At 46.1% G+C, this 27,191-nt stretch overlaps 1 protein-coding gene across 5 annotated transcripts in view; it reads left to right on the plus strand.

The window, feature by feature from the left end:
• The window catches only part of Tacc1 (transforming acidic coiled-coil containing protein 1), a 99,875-nt gene that overhangs the window by 66,920 nt on the left and 5,764 nt on the right, over positions 1–27,191 (plus strand). For 2 of the 5 annotated variants that reach the window (XM_057752141.1, XM_057752139.1), the window contains 11 exons: positions 4,401–5,457; positions 7,931–7,966; positions 9,187–9,247; positions 11,671–11,791; positions 15,712–15,764; positions 19,129–19,254; positions 20,506–20,582; positions 22,712–22,755; positions 24,673–24,833; positions 25,202–25,308; positions 26,189–26,309. In XM_057752141.1, coding sequence (XP_057608124.1) covers positions 4,401–5,457; positions 7,931–7,966; positions 9,187–9,247; positions 11,671–11,791; positions 15,712–15,764; positions 19,129–19,254; positions 20,506–20,582; positions 22,712–22,755; positions 24,673–24,833; positions 25,202–25,308; positions 26,189–26,309 — 1,964 coding nt within the window. The remainder of the gene's footprint in view (positions 1–4,400; positions 5,458–7,930; positions 7,967–9,186; positions 9,248–11,670; positions 11,792–15,711; positions 15,765–19,128; positions 19,255–20,505; positions 20,583–22,711; positions 22,756–24,672; positions 24,834–25,201; positions 25,309–26,188; positions 26,310–27,191) is intronic. The other 3 variants (XM_057752143.1, XM_057752142.1, XM_057752140.1) reach the window with 2 other exon arrangements.

Raw genomic sequence — 27,191 nt, forward strand, 5'->3', positions numbered from 1 at the left:
AGGAAACCAGGTGAATGGCTTTTAGTCAGGTCCACATCTACCTGTCTGCTGTGTATGCTAGCTGTCACATAGGCTTGAATCAGCATCTCCATCAGGCATCCTCTAAATTACAAAGAAAGGAGCAAAACAACATCCTAACCCTTTGTTAGGGCAGTGACAGCCTGTCTGCAGGGCTATGTGACCACCTCAGGTGAGGCCTCTGGCTTCAGAGCCTGGCTGCCACACCATATAGAAATATGGGCCTGCAGGGGTTCACAGTTCTTCCGTCTTGAAGGAGATCTGTTAGCAGCAATGTGCAGCACAGGCAGCCGCGCCTTCGTTCTGGATTCCTCTGTGCTTGCTTTGAATTTATCCCTGATCCATTCCTAGCGACTGCCTAGTTTGTCAGAATCAAGCTCAGCGCTCACACTGGCTGTGGGGAAGGAGCTCCTGCACTAGCAAGGAATGCCAGGGGTTCTGTGAGCGGAAAGCAGCTGTTATGTAAGGGCGCTTTCAGGGGAGAAGCAAGGCTGAATCTGGCTAAAACTGGCCTGAGATGGGGTAGCAGATGTTTTGTTCATCTCTGAGAGGGAGGTGGCGTTAGACTTGAAGTTTCTGTCCTAGGGCAGAGGCAGTTATACTGGGCAGCTGCTCTTGGGACACTCGCAGTTGGTGGTGGGCGTGAATGAAACTTCAGCAAATTCGTCTTTTCAAAGAGAGAGTTTTTCTTTTTTTTTTTTTTTTTTTTCTTTTGAGACAGGTTTCTCTGGGTAGCCCTGGCTGCCCTGGAGCTAACCTGGAACTCAAATCCAGAGCCTGCTTCTTCCTCCTAGTGCTGGGTTTAAAGGCATGGCCTGGCTGACAATTTTTTAATGTTTGTTTTTATATTTGTACAGCTTCACAAGCTGGTTAATTGACAATTACTACTCTCACTACCCAGTGAAGATGTTTTACTGGCGCTGAGATGTGCTGTTAGAAGTGGGGTCCGCAGTGCCTAGATGAAGGAAGGGGTGGGTTCATTTACCTGGCACATGCCCAGAGATGGCAGAGGAATGACCAGGGAGGAGAATGTCCCTTGGCAAGGAAGGCTCCTTCAGTTGTCTGGAGGCTGGAGGCCGAGGCTGGGTGAGGGTGCTCCGTACTGTGTTTTTCCTTCCCTCGTCCACTGCTCCTGTGATACCCAAACACTGCTTAAAGTTTTTTGTCCCTAACCAGCACGACTGCTGATCTGGTCGTGGGTGACAGGAAAGCGCAGCATGTGGTAGGCAGCCGTTCCACAGCAAGCCCGTGGTCGGTTTCCATGGGTAGATAAAGTTTAGGTCTTACATTGGGTTAACCTTTTAAAGTAAACTTAAGGACTGACATCTATTTTAACAATTTGGATTTAAATATGTTAGAACTCAAGGTGAAAGTGTGGGGTAGCAATGGCTTGGACTTGAATAGTAGTCAATGTGTTTTGTTTTTTGTTTTTTAAGGGTATCTATAGCCATGGCTTCAATGAGAAAAATATTTCCAGCCCCTTTTATATTTATTTATCTATTTGTGAATTTATTTTTGATTTTTCGAGATAGGGTTTCTCTGTGTAGCCCTAGCTGTCCTGGAACTCACTCTGTAGACCAAGCTAGCCTCAAACTCAGAGATCCGCCTGTTTTCCTCCCAAGTGCAGGGATTAAAGGTGTGCGCCACCATTGCCCAGCAGCTGAGATTTTTTTTTTTTTAAAACAATACTTTTAAATATTTCAATGTATTTTTCGCCAAAAAGATTTAAACTTGTGTGGAATCACCTCATTGTTAGGTATATTTCTTAAGACAAGCCTCTCTGCTGACGCAAATAATTCCAGTCAGACCAAATTAGATCAAATAAAGATGCCCACGTTTAATGCAGCGCTCCCAGGTGGCCTGGGTAATCATGGTGAAAGGAAGAGAGCTGGGGAGACCACGTGTTCCCTTTCTGGGCGGTGACCTAAATAGCCTGTGGGAGTGGTCCTGACCCTCCCTGGGGAGGGGTTAGCGCTTGGCGGGGGAGGGGCTTGAAATAGAGCTTTCCTGCTCCATTCCTGCTTCACTGGCCAGGGACTGGGGTGACACTTTCATCCAAACATCCCGGACTTATTGGATATAGGGATGTTGGGGCTGGGGTCTCACTTTCAACCAAACACTCAGTGATGATTTTTGAAAATTTATATTTTCCAAAAAAAAAAAAAAAAAAGTTATAAGAGGGACTGGAGCGAAGGCTCAGTGGTTAGGAGCAAAACTTAGGCAAAACTCACTGGCGTTAGTAGGCAACCTCTTGAGCATTTCCCAGACTCACTGGAGCGTCCTACCTAACTTCAGTTTGATAAGCTAATGCCACAGGCGGCCTATGATACTCCCACCCCAGCCCATATCCGGTCTGTCACCAGGCCTCACCAATCTCACCTCCTTGTTTTCTCCCAAATGTTACATAACTTTCTGTTAATGAGCAACACTCTGGTGGAAACCCCAGAAAATTACAGCTTTGTTCATTTTCAGCTCCTTCCAGTAGATTCCATTCCCACACTGCAGCTGGGTAAGCTATTTAATCACAACCTAACTGTCTCAAGGTAAAGCCGACTTTGACAAGGTCGCAGGGCTCTGCAGGAAGCTCCTTTTCTGTCGTCCCAGCTGCTTTTCTCTCCCCACTCATTGTCCATCCGTCTGCCTCATGGGAAGGACACCTCGTCCAGAAGTCTGAAAGAATAGGGGAAATGTTGTAAAGTCGAATTGCTAAAAGTCCCGAGCAGTTCTTCTACTTTTTAAAAAGTTATTTTTTACTTTGTGTGTATAGTGTTTTGGCTGCATATGTCTGAGTGTGTCAGTCCCTTAGCACTGGTCACGGTTGTGAGCTGCCATGTGGGTGCTGGGGATTGAACCCCGGTCCTCTGGAAGAGTAATCACTGCTCTTATCTGCTGAGCCTTTGCTCCAGTCCCTCATCTCATTGTTTTTAATTTTGAAAATGTAAATTTTTCAAAAATGGGTCATGAAGTGATTCCACATGAGTTTAAATCTTTTTGGTGAAAAGTACATTGAAATATTTAAAAGTATTGTTTAAAAATATCTCAGCTGGGGCTGGAGAGATGACTCAGAGGTTAAGAGCATTGCCTGTTCTTCCAAAGGTCCTGAGTTCAATTCCCAGCAACCACATGGTGGCTCACAACCATCTGTAAAGAGGTCTGGCGCCCTCTTCTGGCCTGCAGGCATACAGATAGAATATTGTATACATAATAAATAAATATTTTTAAAAATATATAAAAATAAAAATATCTCCTGAGAAATCCATGTATAATACAGTTCTTCCTCCTTCTCTTCTTCAAATGGAAATCTAGTTGTTTTCTTTGTTACAGATTTCTTTGCTTTTGGTGACGGATAAATGCATAAAGTCTATTTGATAGTGGACGTATGAAACGTAACGTGAAGCTCCAGCTTCCAGTTCTGAGTGGCTGCGCTGACTGCATTGGCTCACTGAGATGTGTAGACATAGGAACTAGTTAATTTGGGGGCGTGATGGGTTTTATTTGCAAGCTTTTTTAATAATAAAGTTTATGAAAAAAGCTTAAGGCCATGGGATAACAGTACGATAAATTCCTTTCCACACATCCCTGGGTGGACTTATCAAGATTTGGCCACATTTGGTTTCTTTTTATAAAATTCTTTGAGAATAAAGAAAATGTTTGATGACTAGTATCAACAGCTTCTCTATAATGTTTATAGCTAAACACAGCCTTAATGCCATTTGCAGAATATTTTAAGCATATTTGGAGGACAGTTGAGAAGTCCCCGTGTGGTTACACTCAGAGAAAGTGAGGGAGAGCAGGGCTCTCCTGTGTGTACCTGTGATTCTAGCACTGGGGAGGCTGAGGCAGGAGGATCATCAGTTTCTGTTGATAAACTATTGTTTCATGTTAGAGTCAGGGAAGCCCTTAGCTTGTGTTTGAAACCCCCCCACTAATGCCCTTGTAGTAATTTTGCATATTTCTGTAAAACCAAAATTAAGAAATAATTTTGTTTACAAGTAGTTGGGGGGATTGTTGTTTTAGCCTAGAGATAAATGTTACAAGGGGAAAAAAATGACAATTCTTAATGGCTTATGTTTTAGTCAAGGGATATTTGGGATTTTTTTTGTTTTTTGGTTTTTTTGTTTTTTTTCTAAACAGGGTTTCTCTATGTAGCCCTGGCTATCCTGGAACCCTGTAGACCAGGCTGGCCTTGAACTCATAGAAATCCACCTGCCTCTGCCTCCCAAGTGCTGGGATTAAAGGCATTTGTTAAAGATGAAACTGCCATCACGGCTGAGCTAAGAGTAGGAGTCCTTGCTTGTTATGATGAAGTCACACCATGCAGACTCTGTACCAGAGGTGGAAAGGATTCTTTAATAGCTTTCTTTCTTCTTCTCCTTTTCTAGAATCAACAGAAACCACTGAACAGTCCATAGCAAAAGTAATCGAAAAGTGTTCACCTGATCCATGTTCTAGATCTTCAGAAAATGCGCCACAGACGACCGCTGATGCTCACTCAGTCGGGGATGCCAAAGGAGAAACCAAACATGATGTTTGTAAGGTCTCGGTAGTGAGGCCATTTTCAGTAGAAACCAGGAGTACCACAGATGACCCAGCGGCTCTAGGAACAAAAGCCGCCTATGGCTGTGGACCTGCACTCTCAGGCAGGGCATCAGAAGCCACTCAGGACAAGCCAGTGACAGAAGGAGGCATGGGGGCTACATTTGAGGCTTTTACAGAAGGCAGGCTGAAGACTGGAGAGCCGGTGGCCAGCAGAAGCAAGCTAAGAAAGCCTAAACCTGTCTCTCTGAGGAAGAAGACAGCCGGAGGCGATGCCTCTGAAACTGAAATGATCCTGGAGGGGTCGCCTCTCCCTAAGGCTTCTCCCCTGTCGGCTCCTGATGAATTGGATAAGAACACACATCCTACTGTGCTGAGAGGGGCCAGGGCCCTGAAATCTTCCCTTAACCTTAAAGAAGCTGCGGATGCTCTCAGTAATGGCTCCAGCGGCTCAGGGCTTGAGCTGCAGGAGGGGTCCAGGAACTTGCCTCCCAAGCTTGAGTATGATTTTACAGACGGCGGGGAAAATGTTGAGACCAAGAATGCCCTTCCAAGGAAGCCTATTAACAAACTGACACCCAACATACGGAAAGATGGCCTCGGCCAAGCAGTAGATGTCGAACAGCCTGCAGACCCAAGAGTTCAAGATGCCTCCCTCTCCCAAACGTCTCCTAAGCTAGATCCTAGTAAATGGGGCCACCCCAACGTTAATTCTTCTGGGAGCTGCCCTGTTCTGCAGAGCTCGCCTCCGTTCCCCTCCAAAGGCTCCCACCACTTTGACGAATCTGCGGATCCCTTTAAGCCAGACTCAGCTTTGACAAGCAGCGCCTTTTGTTCTCCCACTGGTAATCATGTTAATGAAATCTTAGACTCACCCAAGAAGGCAAAGTCGCGTTTAATAACGTGAGTGACAGCGGGTGCTGGGCGTGGTGCTCTGGTGTGTTCTCTGGGAGTCTGGCAGCTATTTTTGGTTTCTGTGAATTGCGATCATAAATGTGTGAGGTTCAAGGGGGGCACGTCACTCTGTAGTCTTTGCCTACCTCTCCTGTGCCTTTGGAAGCGCCAGAACTTTCCTGGTTGATTTCCACCTCATCTCTGGATCCTTGACTTGTTCAGGTCATCTCTCCCTCCCCCTACCCGGGATACTTTTTAAAAAAATTATTTGAAAGAAATCAAGATTTGAGGTTTCCAAGAATCACACTGTACCGGAATTCGAGTGTCAGTATCAGCCACCATCTTACATCCCATAGTTACCTGTCTGAGGTCAGCACTGTCAGAAATGGCCCAGAACAGTCCTCTGGAACCGAAAGGCGTGACTTTTGGTGGTGGTGGTGATGAGAATTCTTGCTGCCTTGTGTGTTTCTAGTTCATTAGTGGGTTTCCGCGATGAGAACTGAAAGTATTCTAAATGGCCAGGAAAATCTGGGTGAATGTGCTGTGTTCTTCGACCTCCTACTTCTCCTGGGAAACAGGGATGAACCTTTGTTTAGTGTAGGAATTTCCAGAGTAATCCCTCAGGCCATATTCCATTTCAAATTTTTAATTTTGATACAGGGTTACATTACCAAGAAACTCAAGTTGAATAAAAGATAGTGTACCTCTTTATAACTGTGACATCTTGTGAAACACTAGGTGCAGGGGCCAGTGACACGGAGGTAAAATTCTGAAAGGAAGTGCGTTTGTGGTTGTCATTAGATTGGCTAGGGAAACTTGGGGGTGTTGCCTGCGTGTATGTCTATGTACAGCTTTCATGCCTGGTGCCTGCAGAGGGCAGACGGGGGCATCAGATCCCCTGGAGCTGGAGTTAGAGACCATTGTAAGTCTCCATGGTGCTGGGAACCAAACCTGGGTGCTCTGGAAAAGCAGCCCGTGCTCTTAACATCTGAGCCTTCTCTCCAGCCCCAGGAAATACTCTTCAACAATTACTGTGTCTTAAAACCACCTGATTATGAATTGAATGGGAAAGAAAAATATGCAGAGGGTTAAAGAGTAGAAATACTAATTTCAAGAAAGTTAAGCCATCCAACAGTCAGTCGTGAGTGTTGCTGGTCTGTTCAGGGGAAATAAAGTACAGGAGTCCTAAATCTGCTCGTGGGCTACACAGGAGCAGTTAAATGGACTTTGAACACTGTCACTGATTGTTCGTGCGGACCTCTCTTGACTTTCATGTCTGGGCAGCACTTGGGGTTCATCTTGGGGGTGTTGCTCCCTTGGTGCTTTGCTCCTAGATGCCTGCCCAAGCCATAGTCTTTAAGTGCCTTCTTTCCAGCTGCAGGCTGAAGGCGAGGTCTTGCTCTAAGATGAGATCTGGGCTCAGGAAGGAGACCTGACTCTGTCCCTAGTGTTTAGAACCAAGAAATGCCAACTCTTGAGCCCTGCCGTCTTCACCTGGTGGTGCTTTCTACTGTTCCATTTTTGTGGAGTAAGTTTATTGGTCCAATAGATTACACAAATTTAATTTAAAAAAAATTATACCCAGGCAGAATTCTTTTCTTGTACAAAGAGTGCTTGAGCTCTTGGGCAGTGTTAGGACCCGGACAGCAGAGGCCTCCACTTTTGAAAAGACTGAAGCATAGTTAACATCCACAGTGGCTGGTTAGTTTCTTGGAACATTCAAGAAGGTGTATTTACATAGAGACAGTACAGTATGGTTAGGATTTTGCAGAGCAAATCATACAAATGATGGGAAAGCAGAGTCTCGTAGTATAAAATTCAGGCTAACCTGTGACTGTGGACCCTCCTGCCTTAGCCAGCATAGCGCTGAGTTACAGACATACTGCACCGTGCTTGGCTCACCTAAGTTGCTTAGTGACCCCGCTGGTGGGGTCAGCCAGGTGTCTTTCCATCTGTACTTTTGTTCAGGCATTGCCGTTTACCTGGTCTTGCATAGTCAGGGTGAGTGTGCCCAGTAGTGAAGTGCTGTTTCTTTGTGCTGCACACCTCCGTGCACGAGGGCCTCACTTGTCATCTCTGAGACTGAACCCAGAACATTTCTCAGTGTTTGCATCTCTCTCTACTCCGAGAAAACTGAGGTCTTGTCGTCATTCATTCGCCAGGGCTAACATTCATGAATATAACTTGTTATAAAAATTTTAATATTTTGTTTTTGGCGTTTTGTTTGTTTTAAAGCAAGGCCTCACTGTGCAGCCCTGGCTGGCTGGGAACTGACTTTGTAGGTCAGCTTGGCCTTGAACTCCCAGAGATCTGCCTGCAGGCACCACCGTGCCTGGCTTGAATATGTTTTTAATTTGTGTGTCACTTGATATCAAGGTCTATGCAACTTTAACGTCTACCAGACAAAGGATAAACGTTCCGGTTTTCACATGACTCTTTTCCGTCTGTGTGTCTTTTTCTGTCTGACTTGTTGATGCATCAGGACTACTGAGCAAGTGAAATTTCTCTGTTTTCTGTTGTAAGTACTTCTGCTCTAGGTCCTGTTTGTCCCTGGGACTCTTAGTCCCCTCCCTCCTCAGTCCCCGCATGTTAGCTTCTGTCTGACGTTGTCAAATTGCCTTTCATTTGCCACATCTTAGTCAGCTTAGCCTTGCAATTGTCTGGACCTAAAGGACTGGATATTGCTTTTTCCACCTTGGGTGCAAAAAGCGTGTGCCCCGGCTTACTCAGCATGTGTCTTGTGGCACTGTGAACCAAAGCTGGCCTGGCCCTGGTCATTCAGCAGTGATTTGAAGGCCTGCTCTGCTGCTCACTGTTGTTCGAATAATTAGATTGGTTCTTTTGGTAGGATAAGGCTGCTGTCTTAGAGCAGGTAATAACTTTTACCAAGTAAACGTAATTTTGGTGACACTTAGAACAGTGGGTGAAGAAGACCACGAATTAGTGACCTTGTACACTCTGGTAATTTATATACTTGTCTGTGTTTTCTCTTTTCTTCCATGAAAGGAAAACAAATTGGAAATGCTTGTTTTTCTTTTGTTGGTCACAATGGTGTGGGTTTTTTTTTTCTGAATATTTTAAGTTCCTTAAAACATAGAAGAATCTGTAATAGTCTTGTGATTACAAATTATGTACTAGTCTAAAAATAACAGATGGCCAAGTTTTCCTCACTCCTGGGTATTGTACAGTACGTGGTACTTGGTTTCCCGCCTTCCCACTTGACTACTTCCGAATGGTTTGTTTCTTTTTACTTTCCTTTGGCCATGGCTCCTTTCTGTAAGTGCCCAGGCCTAGACTGGAGCTGTCTTCGGAGAGTTCTGTGGTTTTTAGTGCAATAAAGATTTTTTTCAAAGACTCTGGTCTAGCGTGGTGATTCTTCTGATGAACGTCAAAGCCAAGCGAGTAAAGGTCATAACTGCTGTCTCTAGCTGCCCAGGCTGTTCTTAGCAGTACTTGAATCTCAGAAAGGTGCCTTTTTGTTTGTTTGTTTGTGGTGTGTAATTAAACATGCGGGGTATCTGGCAATCCATAGACTCGAGTGAGGTGGTCTTGCGGGAGAATGAGCCAGGCCGTGGGTCTCTAGGGTCTGCATCGTCTCCACAGCTCTCCCATGCAAATGTCTGATCATGGTGCTATGCGCTTTGGCTTCTGCCCTCCACCCTGTGCTCTGCTCCATCTCATGCCTGGAAAGTAGTCGCTGGGATTCCAACCTGGCTTGTCTGTTCCTCTCATTTCTAGGAGTGGCTGCAAGGTGAAGAAATATGAAACTCAGTCTCTTGATTTGGATACGTGTTCTCAGGTAAGTCTGTACTGGTCGCCAGAATGGGTTTTGTCCTGTGGGCGTGTCTGAGGAGTCAGACTTAAGGAAAACAATTTTTAGATCCTCAGTGTCCTGAACTTATTCAGGAAGGCTTGGGGCCTGGAGAGCTGGCTCAGTGGTTGAGAGCACAGGTTGCTCTTCAAGAGGACCCAGCACTCACATGGCGGCTCACAGCCATCTTTAACTCTAGTTCCAGGGCCTTTGACACCCTCACACAGACATGCATGCAGGCAAAACACCAATGCATTTGAAATAAAAGGAAATCATTAAGAAAAAGAAAGACAACTCTCTTAGTGGGGGGCGGGGCAGCACATTTTGCTGTTGTCAGCCCAGTGCGCAGGTCACCAGAGATGCTGTGACATTTTGGTGTCAGTTCTATAAAGGGTGGGGACTCTGATAACGGACGGGATAGCTTTTTATTTTATCCTTACTAAGGCTCAGGTGGCTTTCCGATTTGTTGCCTTCAACAAAATGGAGGACCTGAAAGTAAGTCTGGGAGAGGCTGGGCATTGAACCTGGAAAAGGGTTCAGAGAGTCGAGATGTGTCTAATATAAAATTCCTTCTTCTTCTTCTTCTTAATTCAGTAATAGATCTTATCATGGCTTTGAATGCTGTTCCTGATTATAATTATAAAGATGGAATCCAGAAAGTAAATTGGTACTGATTCTTATTTTATCCTAGTGGTTTATGATATACATACAGGAATATATGGAGTAATTAAGAAACAAATAAAAAACCCCAAACTAGAGCACACAGGTCTGTGATGCCATCTTTTTATTGATTGAGGCCTTATTTGATTATAGAAACACATGCGGGTTAATAGGATGCAGTTAAGTGTATCTTGTGCCGTTTGTACCAACAACTGTAGTGTGAGACCCTTTAAAAGGAGTGGTCGAGTCTGCAATTGGAATTCTTTTTTGATAATACAAATTCTTCTTTACAATTACATGAAAGAAAAGTTTTGCCAAAGCAGGCAACACAAACTGTAAGGTTTCTTTGCAGTTAATAAAGAAAAAAATCCAGCTAGGTGCGGTGGCCAGGGCTTGAGTCCTAGTACCTGGGAGGCAGGGGACCAGCCTGGGCTACATAATAAGACCCTTAAGTGTTAGGCTGTAAAAGCTTTAGAGTAATTAGTTCAACAAAATCTGCTTTTGTGAATAATTTTCAAAACCATTTTAACTCGCTTATTTACTTATTTTGTGTATGTGCTCTCACAAGTGCCCGAGTAGACCCTGTGTGGACGTCAGCGAGCAGCTTGTCCCAGGAGTTCTCTTCCGCCGCCCTGTGAGTTCTGGGAATTGAACTCAGACCAGCTTTGGTGGAAGCTCCACTACCTGCTGAGTCATCTCACTGCCCCCTGCCTTTGACAAGTCTTATAAATCTCACAATATTTTAAGGATAATTTGTACATTAGTGATTATAGCAATAACCCGACAGAATAAAAACAATTTAACACTCAGAGACTTATAATGAAAGAGGATATGGTATTTTTAAGCAGAGAAATTAAAGACCTTAAAAAAAAAAAAAGACTTTTTAGGGCTGGAGCTCAGTTGGTAATTTGTTGTTATGCAAGCATGAGGACCTGAGTTCAATTCCTAGCACCTCTGAAAAAAACAGGAGCGGCAGTGATGCCTGCCATCCTCGTGCTGGGGAGGCAGGGCGTCCTGGGGCCTGCTGGCCAGTCAGCCTTGCTGGGTGGGCGAGCTCCAGCGAATATTTTATCTGTTCTTGACAGTTTCTATATATCCACGGTGTATTTTGATCTTGTCCATCCCCCCCCCTCACTCCTTCCTCCATGAGATAAGTTCTCGGTGGAAGTGGAGTGCAAACAGATTCGAGGGAGAAATTGCCATCCAGTTTTGGCTGCTGAAGGACTCGTCTGAGGAGTTTTGGAATGTGTGGTAGGATATCGAATCAGCAGAGTAACTTGAGTTACAATAAGTCAGGTTAGTATTCAGCATATGCAGGTGTTGATGGTGCCATTTCCGGTTATTCCAATGTGCTCCCTGAGAGATAGTTGGTCATTATTAAAAATACTTGTTCTGAAAGTTCTTGACTGTGACTAAGAACTTGGTACTGCACAGTGAGGCGAGTGTACTTGAACCGAGGAGGGGGATTATATGCAAGAACAATGGATCTCCTACCTCAGAGCTCTTGAAGTGCTTAAACTTTCATGCTTAGGTTAGAAAAGCATAACTTTTAAAATTGCAGGCCCAGGCCACAGAAGTGAAGCTCTAGAAACAACATTTCATGTTTGAAAGACTGAAGCTTTCTCCTAGTGTTGTAGGTTTTGGACCTGTGGCGAGCCCGCAGTCACAGCTACATACTCCACTCTAGAAATGTCACTGGTCTCCATGACTGCCCTTCTGAAGGACAATATCTTCTCTGTTGCATTCCCCAGGATGAAGGGGCTGTGATCTCGCAGATCTCAGACATTTCTAATAGGGACGGCCACGCTACCGATGAGGAGAAACTGGCGTCCACATCCTGCGGTCAGAAACCAGCCGGGGCAGAGGTGAAAGGTGAGCCTGGGGATGCTCCGATGTTCCTGTGTCTCCCATAAGCCTGGCATCTTCATCCTCAGAAGTGGGCACAGAAGCAAAGGCATGCCGGAAGGTCCATGGCAATCACCCGAGGGACAGTTCGGGTGCAGATCTGTATTTGTTCTTTACTGGAGGAGACACAGACATATTATTAACACAGTCCTGGGTGGACATAGGGAGGAGTGGGGAGGGTGCCCAGGAGATGCCGTTGAAGTTTTCCTTGTTTTGTTTCGGCACGGTCAATCCTCGAGTGGCCTGTAAATATGTTCTGCACGTGTCGTTTTGGAGCTAGCTGTCATGCTTACTGAGCTTCCAGACGTTCTGAGGTGGAGGCGGGGTGCTTGCCTGTGGCGGCCTTTAGTGCTTTGTTGGCATTTTCTCTCGCAGCTTACTTTCTACCCGTTGCTAAGCCCGCTGGCAAGGCCATGCCACTGGTCCAGGAAAGCATTTGTGTCCTCTTTTGCAGGGTTCATAGCTAACGCTGATGCAGCAAAAGTGAGACCAAGAGAAAAATCACAAACTTATATTATGAGGCTCTTTTTGTTGGATCGTTTCTGTCTCTGCAGTGCTGGGTATTGAACCCAGGGCCCTGTGTATGCGCCACTGAGCTATCTCCCCAACCCTTGGTTTTGTTGAGTCAGACTTGCTGTGTAGCCCAGGCTGGCCTTAAATTCAGTATCCTTTGCTTCTATCAGTTGAGTGTTGGAATTATAGATAAATATCATCATGCCCATATTTAAGTAAGTTTTACAAAGTACAAAAACCTATTTATTTATTTATTTATTTAATTTATTTATTTATTTATTTTTTGGTTTTTCGAGACAGGGTTTCTCTGTGGCTTTGGAGCCTGTCCTGGAACTAGCTCTGTAGACCAGGCTGGTCTCGAACTCACAGAGATCCACCTGCCTCTGCCTCACGAGTGCTGGGATTAAAGGTGTGCGCCACCATCGCCCGGCACAAAAACCTTCTAAAATGAAGGCCAAACAAACAGAAAAGTATAGGGTTTGGTCTTGATTTTTCTCTTCTCTTTTCTTTTTTTTTCCACACTAACTGAAACTAATTATTTATTTTTGTTTTTTGAGATAGGGCCTAGCTCCATAACCTGCTGACTGGCCTAGAGCACTTACACAGATCAGACCGGCCTCTACTGTGTAGTATTTCTCTGACCTGGTCTCCCAAGTACTGAGATTGCAGGTTTATGCCACCATGTACAGTGTCTTAGGGGCTCACCTATTACTACGAGAAAATAGCACAGCCGAGGCCACCTGTAAAAGAAAGCATTTAATTTTGGGGCTCATGCTTCCAGAGGGTTGGAGTCCATGAGCATCATGGCCGCGGGCACTGAGAAGCACGGAGACAACAACTGCAAGGCAGGGAGAGGAGGGACTAAGTAGGGATGGCCCGGCGACACAAGGACACACCCCCAGTCCTTCCAATTGGGAACCACGCATTCAGTAGATGAGCTTATGAGAGTCATTCCTTTGACCTTCCACTTCCACTCTGGCCCCCATAGGCTTGTAGCTATATCATTGTGCGAAAATGTATTTAGTTCAGCTTCAAAAGTGTCCCTTTACTCTCTTGAGTCTCAAGACTTTAAAGTCAAAAAGCAAATTACATATTTCTAATATACAGTGCACAGACTATGCATTACCATTCCAAAAGGGAGGCATTGGGAAGAGTGAGGAAATGGCAAACTGGAAATCCTGTAATTCTGTCCGAGGCTAGAGGGTTTGGCTGGCTCTTCTCTCGCAACACACTTCTAGGCTGGTTCCACTCTCTGTCTGCAGCCTGAGGCATCTCCAGCATCCTGAAGTCTCCACTGCACTCCGGGCTTCACCTTCACAGTTAGTTTCCCGTAGCCACCTCTCAGAGCTTCCCTGCAGGGGCTCCCTGCTCTACAGCTGACCTCATGACTCTCCTTAACCTCGCAGGGAGAGTGAACAATCCCTCTACACCTGTATCCTTCCTGACGCTAGGACCGTGTGCCTTTGATGCCAGATTCTGCTGCTTGCTTAGAATGGCACCTGTCTTCTCTGTTAATTACATCAGCATCAGCTTTGTTTGTTGGTGCCTTTTAGGAACGCATAATTCCTTGGCTTTTTCCTTTTCACAGACTGCAGGATTAGCTGGCTAGGGTCTCACCCTTTAATTCATTTCTCCTTCTGTTTCAGCACCAGCCATGGCCCTACCACTACATTTCCTGGTGTTCTTTTTTTCCCCAGTCTGTACATTTTGCATTTCTTTTTCCCCCATTTCTCTTTTTTCATTGTAGATCCGCATAAGAGGGGTCGCTAATAACTGCATCACGTAATCAGTAGATTGTCTTAAAATTTTCTCTGCCAGTGAAATTAATCCAAAACACTTAGTTTACAACAAAGACAAAAACAGCCATGTTCTTTGCCTAAATATCAGAAGAATGGTATCGAGGCCAGCTGCTAATATTGTTCCCTCTAAAACCTCCTGAGCTGGGCCTCCATTGTCCACACTGCAACCAGCATTGTTCTTTTCCAAGCTCCTACTAGATGGCCAAGCCCCCTTTACAGTGTTTAACCACTTTCCTCTGCCACAGCAAGAGACCATGCCCTCGTACCGGTTCTTCTTAGTTATTTTTCTATTTTTGTGACAAGACACCATAACAGAAAACATAATGTAGGGGCTCAAGTTTCCAGAGAGTTGAAGTCCATGACCTCACGGCAGCGAGTGTGGCAGCAGGCAGACATGGCGCTCGAGAAGCAGAGAGCTTCTGTGTTGAGACAGTAACAGCAAGGCAGAGAGAGAGAGAGAGAGAGATAGGGAGGTGGAGGCGCTAACTGGGAATGGCATAGGCTTTTTGAAACCTCAAAGTTTGCCACTAGTGACACACCTCCTCCAAGAAGACCACACCTCCTAATCCTTCCCAAATAACAGTTCCACCTACTGGTGACCAAACTCTCAAATATATGGGGAGCCATTCTCATCAGACCCCTGCACCCAGCTTAAAAATGGTTGTCTGTATGGTATAGGTATGTGCATGTGAGCACAGGTGCCTGTGGAGGACAGAAGCCTCCGGTCCCCTGGAGCTGGAGTTCCGGGCTGATGTGAGCCTCCTGACATGACGTAGGTGCTAGGAACCTGCGCGAGCAGTGTGTTCTCTTAACCACTGAGCCGCCTCTCCAGCCCCTGCTGAAATTCTTGTGGACAGTCATACATTTAGAGAAGGGGAACGTTGGAGGTCATAACCTGTTACTAACCCCGGAAAGCAGGTAGAAAGTCCAAACAGAACAAGTTACCCTGACCCCACCCTCTACCCCACCGCCTCAGCTTCTGTTTGTGGTCATTTCTGCACTGTGTCTGATGCCTGAGATGGTCAGCTTGCGGACAGGAGAGGTTTACTATTCAAATGTTGCGACAAGGAGATTTTTTAGCTTTATTTTTTGTGTGATTTTCTAAATTTTAAATTTCCTTCAGAGATATAGTCATTGTCTGACCCGCCCCCCAATGTCACCTGATATCGGAAAAGTAGGCCCGATGGGAGGGAACCCAGCTAGATGACAATGAGCTTGGACTTACGGCAGTTTTATCTGCTGCATGTGTTATAGTGAGAGTGTCCTCCCGAGCCAGAATTTAAATGTGCTCAGATTTAGAAATAGAGTAGGATTCAGTGTTCGCTGAATTTCCAGTGGACACAAGGGGGCAGACCTGCCATTCCTTCAGCTGGAGGGTTGACAGCTGTGGCTAACTCTGCAAGGCAAGCCTGTGCGCTTTTGACATGAGAGTTCAAGAAAGCCAGCACACCTTTTAGGAATCTTTACGTTCTGTGTTCTGTTGTTCTAAGTGTGCACTGGAGTTGCCTGGTCTTCACCAGGAACAAAGGAACCCATTCCTTGCAGTTCGTATGAAAATGGCTTTCTGTCTTTCAGGTTTAGAGAAGGAGACATGCCAAAAGACGGAGAAAGAGGAGTCAGCCGTGCATGTAAGTTCCCAACTTGGAGGGGTGGGGCAGCTTATGTTTCTTTCGCTTTATTTAGAGCCCAGACTAATTTGATTCAGTAAATTCTAGTTAATGTTAGGTGATGGGGAAGAAAGAAATGTGCGACTGGCTAGATGGCTCACAGGTAACATGATCACCCACATGACGGTGGAAGGAGAGAATGGACTCCAGAGTTGTCCTTTGACCTCTGTGTGCACACCGTGCTACACAAGCTCACACTCATGCTCACATACATATTCTATACAGTTTCCTCATCTGCAGATGTGACCGTTTGTGCATAACATTCTTTACACAACCACTAGCCCCATGTGACTGGGCAAGTTGAACTGTTAGTCTGAATTGAGATGCCCTATAAAATATGAAATACAATCAGTCTTTGAAGACTTGAGTACACGAAAAGAGAACAGTTAGTAAATGTCTCAGAAAGTGGGTTACAGTCCGTGATGGTGGAGCCGAGGCAGTGGGATACAGTTTGTGATGATGAAGCAGAGGCAGTGGGATACGGTCTGTGATGATGGAGCGTGGGCAGTGGGATACAGTCTGTGATGATGGAGCATACAGGCAGTGGGATACGGTCTGTGATGATGGAGCAGAGGCAGTGGGATACGGTCTGTGATGATGGAGCAGAGGCAGTGGGATGCAGTCTGTGGTGATGGAGCAGAGGCAGTGGGATACAGTCTGTGATGATGGAGCACGGGCAGTGGGATGCAGTCTGTGATGATGGAGCCGAGGCAGTGGGATACAGTCCGTGATGATGGAGCCGAGGCAGTGGGATACAGTCCGTGATGATGGAGCACGGGCAGTGGGATGCAGTCTGTGATGATGGAGCAGAGGCAGTGGGATACAGTCCGTGATGATGGAGCACGGGCAGTGGGATGCAGTCTGTGATGATGGAGCAGAGGCAGTGGGATACAGTCCGTGATGATGGAGCACGGGCAGTGGGATGCAGTCTGTGATGATGGAGCAGAGGCAGTGGGATAGAGTCTGTGATGATGGAGCATACAGGCAGTGGGATACAGTCCGTGGTGGAGCATACAGGCAGCTATCCCCTCCGTGGATGAATGAAATGTGTGACTCACAGCTCATTGCCTAAATGCTTGCTAACACCATGGTTGAAGAAGACACAAAGGCAGATGCCTAGAGTTGACTGAGGAGTCTGACATACAGATAATAAAAAACTCACAAAAACTGACCATAAAATGTGTATCAGTTTAGCGTCAAAAAAATAAAGTCAGTTTGACCTAGTAAGTTATCTGCCTACGTGGGTTGTATAAAAAACTAGAAGGTGAGTAAGTTTTATGGTGCCAGCTGCAACCCAGAGCCTTGAGCTGGCTAGGCAGCATTCTCTACCCAGGAGCCCTTGGTAGGAAACTGGACTTAGTGGTTCCAGTATCCAGGGATAGATTGGCATTCTACTGCTAAGGAACAAATTGCTCCAAAATTTAGTGGCTAAAATAAGAAACATTTATTACTTCATTGTTCCTATGAGTTAGGAACCTTTGGGGGGTTTGCCAGGTTCCCTGATTGAAGGTGTTTCTTGACTAAGTTATTGATCAGAGCTGATCTTTGGGCTTGACTTAAGGTGGATTTGCTTCCAATCTTACATGATTATTGGCAGACACATCAATTCTTTGCCACGTGGGTCTTTCCACAGAGTATCCCAGTATGTAGAAAGCAGAGACTTTGTGGCCATCTTCCCTTAGTAAGGGTTTCTATTGCTGTAAAGAGACACCATGAGAATGGCAACTCTTACAGAGGACGGCATTTAGCTGTGGTGGCTCACTTACAGTTTCAGAGGTTCAGTCCAGTATCATGGGACATGGGACATGGCAGCATGCAGGCAGACATGGTGCTGGAGAAGTAGCTGAGAGTCCCACATCTTGTAGGCAACAGGAAGTAGACTTGAGCATATATAAACCTTAAAGCCCACCTCTTTGTGACATATTTCCTTCAACAAGACCACGCCCACTCCAACAAGGCCACACCTCTTAGTAGTGCCCCTCCCTATGAGCTTATAGGGGCCAGTACATTAAACCACTGCAGTGACCTTTGCCATGTCTGAGTGGTCCCTGAGGAGCGGCTTTCATCTAGAATGAATGAAATCACACAAGAGAATGGGTACTAGGAGAAGCAGCAGTTTGGGGGGTTCTGTTAGAGGTTGCCCAAGTGTCCACTGGTTAGACTCCCCTCCCAAGTGGTTCTGGAGAATGCACGTTGCCAGGTGGCAGCATTGGAATGCCTCTTTTCTGTAGCCAAAGATAAGTTTCTAAATTGAACCTAGGGCTAAAGCCTATAAAGACGCCTGCTAAAATTACATGTGTCTTTTGAGCATTTGGAGAGAGGCGGAGGCCAGGATGGCCCAGAAAGTTTTAAAGCCGCTGGTCGAAGTTGTCATCAGATTTTCTGTTTAGTCTCCGTTTAAAGAAGACTGTAGGAAACAGACTGATTGCCAGACAGTAACTCTCAGTTGTACTCACTCACACTTGGAGGCTGAGATTGTTTCCAGGTCTCTGTGGCTGGCATTTTGGTTGTTAGGTTACACATATGCAAAAAACCTCATTTTCCTAGGTTTGAGGAAATTGCTTCTTTTAAAAAAATACTTTTGGGAACAACAACATGCCAACCAAATATGGCTCTTTAGAACTGCAGCTGTCCTGGATGTAAACTGGTCACCAGAAGACCAACGGCCACCGGGAAGGAGCTACAGATGTAGTTGCTCGTTAACCTCTCTGCTCCCAAAGACTTGACACAGGTTTATGTTGAATTCAGCCTCTTTGTGTAAGGGTTAATATGGGTGTGTACTTGAGGTCATCACAGCAGCTGGAGTCTGTGGTGAGCCTGAGTCACTGAGGTCGAAGGTCAGATAGATTGGCCACGTCTGCCTGCTTAGGCATGGAAGTTGGTAGGTAATACATGTTAGAATCGTTGCCACAGTGGTTAAACAGAGATACAAGCATCCGTATGTGGATGGAAGGGTTCTCGCTCTTCTTGAAAAATTATTTGCATAAGACACATCCCCAGAAAATACCAGAAAAATGAAGTATTGGGACGTGTTTCTTTTCTGCCTGGGACTCTATGGTAACCGACCGCTTGACAATTACACTCTTCTTCTCGTAAGAAGAAAGCTTTCTTGGGTTATCTGTTCCTCCAGCATACGCCGACCTGAGTAGTCACTAGCACCCCTTCCTTTAGTTAGTCCTGTAACGAGATTGCTGGCTTAAAGCTGCCTTTCTCCTGCTTCTGCAAGCACATCCATAAAGGGTGTGATCTGTGGTGAGGAGGTTGCTAAGGTATATTCAGGGTTAAGCTGGAAACCATCTATGTTAAATATAACCCTGCCCCACAGGGACTGCTGGAGTCCTCATCGGAAAAGGCCCCCGTGTCTGTGGCCTGTGGAGGCGAGAGCCCCCTGGATGGCATCTGCCTCAGCGAAGCAGACAAGACTGCTGTGCTCACATTGATCAGGGAAGAGGTAACGTTCTCTTTCTGTCTGCAGAGGTCCCGTCTCTGCTAACTTGCCTCATCTCAACCTGCAGCTTCCTACTCTCTGTAGCTTGTGTGGCTTCTGTAGACGCCGGCCTTGGTGCTGGTGTTCAGTGAACTGATGGCACTGATGTATTGTTAAGACTTTGTACCCCAAGGTGACCACGTAGTAGACAGAAGGAAATCTGTCTGGTGAGTTGAAGCACACAGGGTCGCCCGTGGGTTCTTTTATTTTATGTGTATGCCAGAGGAGCACCTGATCCCTCAAGGAGTTATGAGCAGTTAGGAGCTGACACATGGGTGCTGGGAACTGAACTCAGGTTCTTTGCAAGAGCAGCCAGTGCTCTTAACCTCGGAGTCATCCAGTCCCGTCTCTGTATTCTTCTTCTTCTTTTTTAAAATGTACATTGATTGGTGTTTTGCCTGCATGTATGTCTGTGTGAGGTGTCAGATCCCCTGGAACTGGAGTTGTGAGCTGCCGTGTGGGTGCTGGGAATTGAGCCTGGGTCCGCTGGAAGAGCAGCCTAACCACGTAGCTATCTCATCTCTCCAGCCCCCATCTCTATATTCCTGAGACCCTTTATATAAGCACAGAAACAGAAGATTAGGAAGAAGGGAGAACCTGAGGAGGATAAGTAGAAGGGGGGCGCTGGATGCCTGTTTGAGCCCTGTGCAGGACAAACAGGTCTGAGACAGGGAGTGGAGAATACTTCTAATTATCGAGAATGTCTCAGATGTGAAGCTGGGTTCTGGTCATTCACAGTGGGCTGCACCCTGAGCCCCTTCGTTCTGACTCCGTTCTCATCATCCACTGCTGAGACATCACTACAGAAAGGAGTGTGATGGGTGTGGTAGTGCGTTAGTCTTGGCACATGGGTGGCTGAGGCAGAAATGAGACAAGATCCAGAGGAGTTGAGAGTACCCCTTAAATGTGAGGGAGCTGTGCTGTTCACCTCTCCCAGTGGCTGGACACTGTCCTGTTCACCTCTCCTGGAGGCCGGGCACTATGCCATTCACCTCTCCCGGTGGCTGGACACTGTGCCATTCACCTCACCAGGTGGTGGCTGTATTACAGCACCCTGTGTAGCTGAGAATGTACTTTCCCAGATGTTATATATAAACACTAAGATGTACTGTATTTCTAAGTGTTACTTGAATATCTTGTGTCAGACTTGGCCGTGTGTTATTTTTCAGTTTCCAGTAGACTGATGAAGTAAAACAAAGCTTTATTATAATCTAGATAATCACTAAAGAGATCGAAGCAAATGAGTGGAAGAAAAAATACGAAGAGACCCGAGAAGAAGTCTTGGAGATGAGGTCAGCCTGGTGCTGGGGTGGGTGTGGGGCCTTTGTGCGTTGTAGCTGTCGTTAGCAGTGTTCTCTTGTCACAGAGTCCACGGCTGGGGGCTGGCAGCTCGAGGGCTTCTGCTCTTCTCACTGTGCTCTGAGATTAAGAATGTCGGTGCAGTCTGGGCGTGGTAGCACACACCCTTAATTCCAGCATTCTAGAGGCTGAGGCAGAAGACAGTCATCTCTGGCGTTTGAGCCCAGCCTACTTTATGTACCAAGTACTAGGGTAGCTAGGCTACAAAGAAAGGCCCCATCTCAAAAAAGGAAAGGAAAAAGTCAGAGCTTCAAGGGTATTTACAACATCATATGTGAATAGAACTTATATAATTGTTGCCTTTTTAAAAGAAGAACAGAAGTCTATTTTAAAAATATCCATTTACAATAAAGAGTAATAAAACTTACTGATACAGTCAATGATGGAGGTATTGAAATTAGTAAAAGGCAAAATTAATGGGCTTTAAATAAAAATCTTTTGGCCATGGTGTTGGTGGTGGGGGCTTTCAAATTTCTGGAACCCCAGTACTCTGGAGACTGGGGCAAGAGGACTACCCCAAGTTTAAGGCCAGCCTGAGCCCCACAACAAATTCCAGACCAGTTGGGTACACATTTGTCTCAGAGATTCATGCCCCCCCCCAAAGAAAAGGAAATATTTTTTTTCTTTTTCTGTCCAGTTTAGAAATTTAAGAGTCATTACGTTACTAAAGATAACCTCAAAGAGAAGAAAGCATAAACCTAACCAGCGGGCCCTGGAGTGCTGACAAGACATTTAAACATTACTGCTGTAATTTGTGGCTCCTGTATTATTTGGTTTGGGAGGACTTCCTGGTTGGAGGCCCAGTGCTGGGCTTGGAACAGCCCTACCTTTAGTGAGCTTACAGTGGCCACCATAAGGACCCTGGATGCAGAGTCCAGCTTGGCAGACTCACCACTAAGGGGCAGCTGCAGGGAGATTGCCCAGCACTGGGTCCCTCAGAAGAACCAGGCTTCACTGAGGGAAAGGCCAACACAAGGGCGTGGTCTTCATTCTCGGAATAAGTGAAATATTTGTGCAGTCAGATGTAAGATGAAACATGAAACTGAATCAGAGGAGAACAGTGCTTAAAAGGTAATGGGCCAGGAAGGATGGAGTCAGGGTGGATCTCATGGGAGGAGCTCTGAGGAGCGGCTTTAATTTGGAAAGATCGTCTTACAGTATTTAAATAGAAAAACATGATCTTTAATAAAAGACTAAAAGAGCCAGGCGTGCACAGCTTTAATCCTAGTACTCGGGAGGCAGAGTCAGGTTGATCTCTGTGAGCTCAAGGCCAGCATGGTCTACAGAGCGAGTTCCAGGGCAGCCAGAGCTGTTACACAGAGAAACCTGTCCCGAAAAAAGCAAAACAGAAACAAGAAGACTAAAAGGCTTCTGTCTTAGCTGGCTTTCATTTGCTGTGAAAAACACCATGGCCAAAAGCAAGCTGGGGCGAAGGGTTTCAGCTTATACTTCCAGCATGGCCGTCATCAGGGGAGTCAGCAGGAACAGAGGCAGGAATGCTTCTTCCTGGCTTGCTCAGCTAGCTTCCTTATAGAACCAAACCACCTGCTGAGGGATGGCGGGGTGCTTGCAGGGTGCTGGGCCCTCCCACATCCATCAGGAGAACTACTGGGGGTCAAGGGTCAGTGTGATCAATATAACTCTTCAGTTGAGATTCTCTCTTGTCAGGTGACAATAAAAAATAACCAGGACAGTTTATTAAACACGGAGTGTCAAAAGCTTTTGGAGTTCAGGATGTGGTCCATCTGTAGAGCACGTACCTAGCTTATGCGAGACTAGGGCTCCGTTCCTACACCCAAGACATAAGCTGTTTTCTTTCTATTTCGCTCCTTCCTTTTTATCTTGTGCAGAGAACATTTAACCTTTCAGAACTTTAGTGAACCTAGTGTATGTAAGAAAAACCAAAGAGGGGAGACAGAGCAAAGGTGTTGTTTTATACCTGTTATTAGATGTTTGTGAATTTGTTTCAGACAGAATGTCTCTGACTTCCATTGCCTCTCTTCTGATAACAAAACAAGTTTTATGTTATGATTATAATTTATTACTTCTTTTTTCTTTTTAGAAAAATTGTGGCTGAATATGAAAAGACCATTGCCCAAATGATTGGTAAGGAGAAAGGGTTTTGGTGTGTTTGTTTTGTTTTCTGAGCATGGGCCCTAGAAGCTACGTGAGCCTGTCAGGTGCCACAGCAATAGACAAATGTGTTTTACAGTTTGGAATCTGGAGTCAAAGCCGAGGCTGTGACTGTGTCTGGAAGGACCCCTTCCCCTTGGTGCCTTCCCACACGATCATTTAGTCATCCTGGAGGAGACAGCTAGCTTTCTGAAGCCTTGTTTTCTTTCTTTTTTTGTGTGTGTGCACGCGTGCACACACACCTGCCTGAGTTTATGTGTACCAGGTGCCCATGGAAACCACAAGAGGAACTGGAGTTTCAGGTGGTTGTGAGCTGCCTAACATGGGTACTAGGAACTGAACCCAGATACTCCACAAAAGCCTTGCATGCTCTTAACTGCTCAGCCATCTCTCCAGACTCTCTTTGGCTTTTTCCTGCCTGGATACTGGCCAATCAGCATTTATTTAAAATATAATTGACAGGATACAGACCATGGTCCCACAGCACCATGTCATATTTGTACATATTTTGGGGAATAGTGTGGTATTTTGTACATGAATTCATTGGGCAGTGATTAAGCTATTATAGCTAGCATTTCCATTTCCTTAAACATTTATTATTTCAAGGCAGGTGCATAGCATCCCCACACTCAGGAGGCAGAGGCAGGCAGATCTCTGTGAGTTCATGGCTGGTCTGGTCTTTAGAGCGAGTTCCAGGCCTAGCAGTACTACACAGAGAGACCTGTCTTTTTCTTCTTCTTCTTCTTCTTTTTTTTTTTTTAAAGATGGTTGTCATTTCTTTGGGAACATTCAAATTCCTATGTACTTTCTAATTCTCTATAAATTAAATACCAAGTTCTTGTAGGTGGAAGCCATCCTACTTTGTTATGGAACACTCGGACTTACTCTTGTGCTCATTGCCCAGCCTTCATCTCCCAGCCCACCCTTCCCATCCTCTAGTGACCGCTATTCTGACCGCTACACCTATAGGATCAGCTCATTTAGCCTCCGCATATGCTGAGAACATTTAGTGTTTTGCTTCCTTGCCTGGCTTATTTAATACGATATTCTCTGGGCTGGGCTCTCTTTTCTATGGGGACTGAGCTGGTCTGTTCTCATGACTTGTTTCTGTATTTTCTCACCACTGTGACCAAATCCATGATTACAAACAGAAGAGAAAGGACTTACTTTGGCTCATGGTTTCAGAGAGTTTAGTCTGCAGTCACTGGGTTCCATATGGTTGTACGGAACACACGTGTTGGTGGGAGTCTGTGGAGAGAGAAGCAGGAAGGAGGTGTGGCAAAGACACACCCTGGGGCAGCCTTGAACTCACTGTGTAGCCCAGCTGGCTTTGAACTCGGTGTTTCTATGTCAGATTCCCAAGTACTGGCATGGCAAGTATGTGCCTTTGCCCTTAGTGAGTGTTTAGGTTCTGATTTCCCTCCATCAGACCCTGCACAGAGAGCATATGTAGAGAATCTGACTTAATTGTCTGTATTGAACTTCCAGCCTCATTTAGTTGCCATCCTAAGCTTGACTCTCACATGAATCTATTCTGACCTTCTAGCATTTAAGTACTGAAAAGATTTCCCTACTGTCCACACCAGCAGCTGCCTTCCCAGCCTAACCTTGGCCCTGGCTGTCAGCTCTGTGCAGCTCCCATCCCCAGTCTCTTCTGGGTACCTGCTCCAGTCTGCCCTGAGAGGCCACTCTGTGGACACCAGCTCTGTCCCCACGTGGCACATCCTGCTTGCCTCCCCGTCACTTGGTCACTTGTCACTGTGCGTCCTCCCTCTAGAACAGGAGTTCTGGAGCATGGGGACACCTGGGCCACGCCCCCTTTCCCAAGAGCGTTGCTTGGCTCACCCAGAGTTGGCGTTCACTTTGTCCCCTTTGGTTTGTGGTTCTTAGAAGATGAGCAGAGGACAAACATGACCTCTCAGAAGAGTTTCCAGCAGCTGACGATGGAGAAGGAGCAGGCCCTGGCTGACCTGAACTCTGTGGAAAGGTCCCTTTCTGATCTCTTCAGGAGATACGAGAACCTGAAAGGCGTGCTAGAAGGGTTCAAGAAGGTGGGTGTCCTTCTACCTTGTCTCCTGGGTGGTCGTGTGGTGTCTTAGTAACAGGCAGTCTCTGCTGTCAGAGTGGTGGGCAAGCTGAGGCTTGGTGGGCTCCTTCTTGATCATTCGCCTTGATGGTAGTAAGAGTAGAAGAGATTTACAAAGCAGTGTAAATTAGGACATGGAGAAGTCTATAGGCTTTCTTTAGTGGGGGTTGCCCAAGCCTGTTGAAGTTGCCATGGATTATGAATTAAACACATCTCAATTAAGCAGACTTTTCTATAAAAACAAAACCAAAAAACCCTCCAACCCTTGTGATACACTGTGCAAGAAAAACAAAGAGACATTCATGTTTGTTTTGAATTTTCCCGTTGGAACAGAATGAAGAAGCCTTGAAAAAATGTGCTCAGGATTACCTGGCCAGGGTTAAGCAGGAAGAGCAGCGATACCAGGCCCTGAAGATTCACGCAGAGGAAAAGCTGGACAGGTGGGAGCTTGTGATGTGCGCTGCGCCTGTTGACTGCTGCGGGTGGAGGCAGGCACTGTTGTCTACAGAGTAACAAAGTTGTACCTTTTACTACCTGCGTTCTTGCTTGCGACGTCAGGTGTGTGTGTGTGAGATTTTATTCCTCTGGTTAGAGTCTAGAAAGACGTGCACACACAGCATCCCCTCTGTTTCTCACCGTTTGACCTTTAGCATTCAACATTAGTGCTGGCATTTTGTGTTTTTCCTCAGATGTACATGCTAAGCCCCTTCGTTTATCTTTCTGTGCTCACGAGGACCTTCTCCCTGGCATTTCATTGTTGGAAGGTCTCCGTTTAGGCGGCCGCTCCTGCTGAACATCGTGGTCATTAAACTCGTCCTGGTGCAGAAGTGCCATAGCGAGCAGTGCTGTAGACTGTTCCTTCGTGAGAAAAGATGAGGAACTGGGAACCAGCAAGCGTGGAGTTATAATAATTGTAAACACTGACCAGTTGGCCTCATTAGACATACGTTGAATGACACCCAATATTGTATGATCAGGTGCAGAGTAATCCAGGCCACCATTGTACTGGATCGTTAAAAAGTTAGGATTGTTATGAAAAGTTAAGTAATGTCATTTTCTCATGAAATCTAACTTTGGAAGTATATTGCAGTCCTTCAGTATATTGAAGTATATTGATTGTGCTGTCAGGGTGTGCCATGGAAATATGCTTAGCAGTTTTATATAAAGCGCATTTTGTAAGTCATTGTTTCTGGGTTTTCCTCTCAGTTCTTTGGAATCTGGGTTTTGTAGAAGTCAGTAGTCAGTACCCCGAGTCTGTTCCTCGTGGCTAACCATGCTCTTCTGATTTCTTCCGCAAACAAACCCAACTCTCCATCACAGAGCCAACGAAGAGATCGCTCAGGTTCGCTCAAAGGCAAAGGCTGAGAGCGCAGCTCTCCATGCTGGACTCCGGAAAGAGCAGATGAAGGTGGAGTCCTTGGAAAGGGCCCTTCAACAGAAGGTACACGCGGGCTCTGTCACAGGGTTCTTGTAGTTGATACAGGGGCATTGGCTGTTCTCCTCCGTGGCGTATGTCAGCCCTTGGTGTACATAGCTTGACATGGATCTGGAGGAAGGTGGCTTTGCCCTTCTTACACAGACACTCCAGGCCAGCTCCTTTATGAACAAATTTGGGGGACACACATTATTAACCAAGGCTACGGGGAGCCATCAGACATAGGCAGGGTTCAGGGTGGGGGGAGTTGTGTTTTAAGTGAAGTTCAGGGGCTGTAGCTTATCAGTTTTCAGAGCAGATGTGCCCTGCAGGGACACGAGGCCTTGTCTGGAGGCTGGGAGATGCTAGTATCCCCGGAGTGAGTGAGAGGCCAGCAGTGCTGCCAGGCATCCTATAGTGGATAGGGTGGCCCCCATCAAATCTCAGGCAACATAATGGATTCTGAGAAACTGCCATGGAGAAATTGAAAGCAGAAATATTGTCGCCAAGCTCAAGACTGTCTGCTTGCCTTTGGACATGCCAGTGAAGCAGAGAGACAAGGTGGAAGGCAGCATGAGAAGGTGGAGGGCTCTTGCCTAAGCTGAGTTGGGAATGCTTTATAGAGACAGGAGTTGGGGGTTCCAGTCTGACGCCTGCATCTCTCAAGCCTGCCTGCCTCCCTCACACCTGCATCTCTCAGACCTGCCTTTCATGCCTGCCTCTCACACACCTGCCTCCCTCACACCTGCCTGACTGGGCTTGGTGGTGCATCCTTGATCCTAACCCCCATCTCAGGATGCTTTTCCATTCTACACATCACCTCCTCGGGGTATTTGTGTCAACACTTGCCCCCTTAGAGTTGTATATACACCCTGGGTGAGTTCCAACTGCCTGGATGAGGGCAGCTGC

This window comes from Chionomys nivalis, chromosome 20 (assembly GCF_950005125.1).
Source record: "Chionomys nivalis chromosome 20, mChiNiv1.1, whole genome shotgun sequence".
NCBI lineage: Eukaryota > Metazoa > Chordata > Mammalia > Rodentia > Cricetidae > Chionomys > Chionomys nivalis.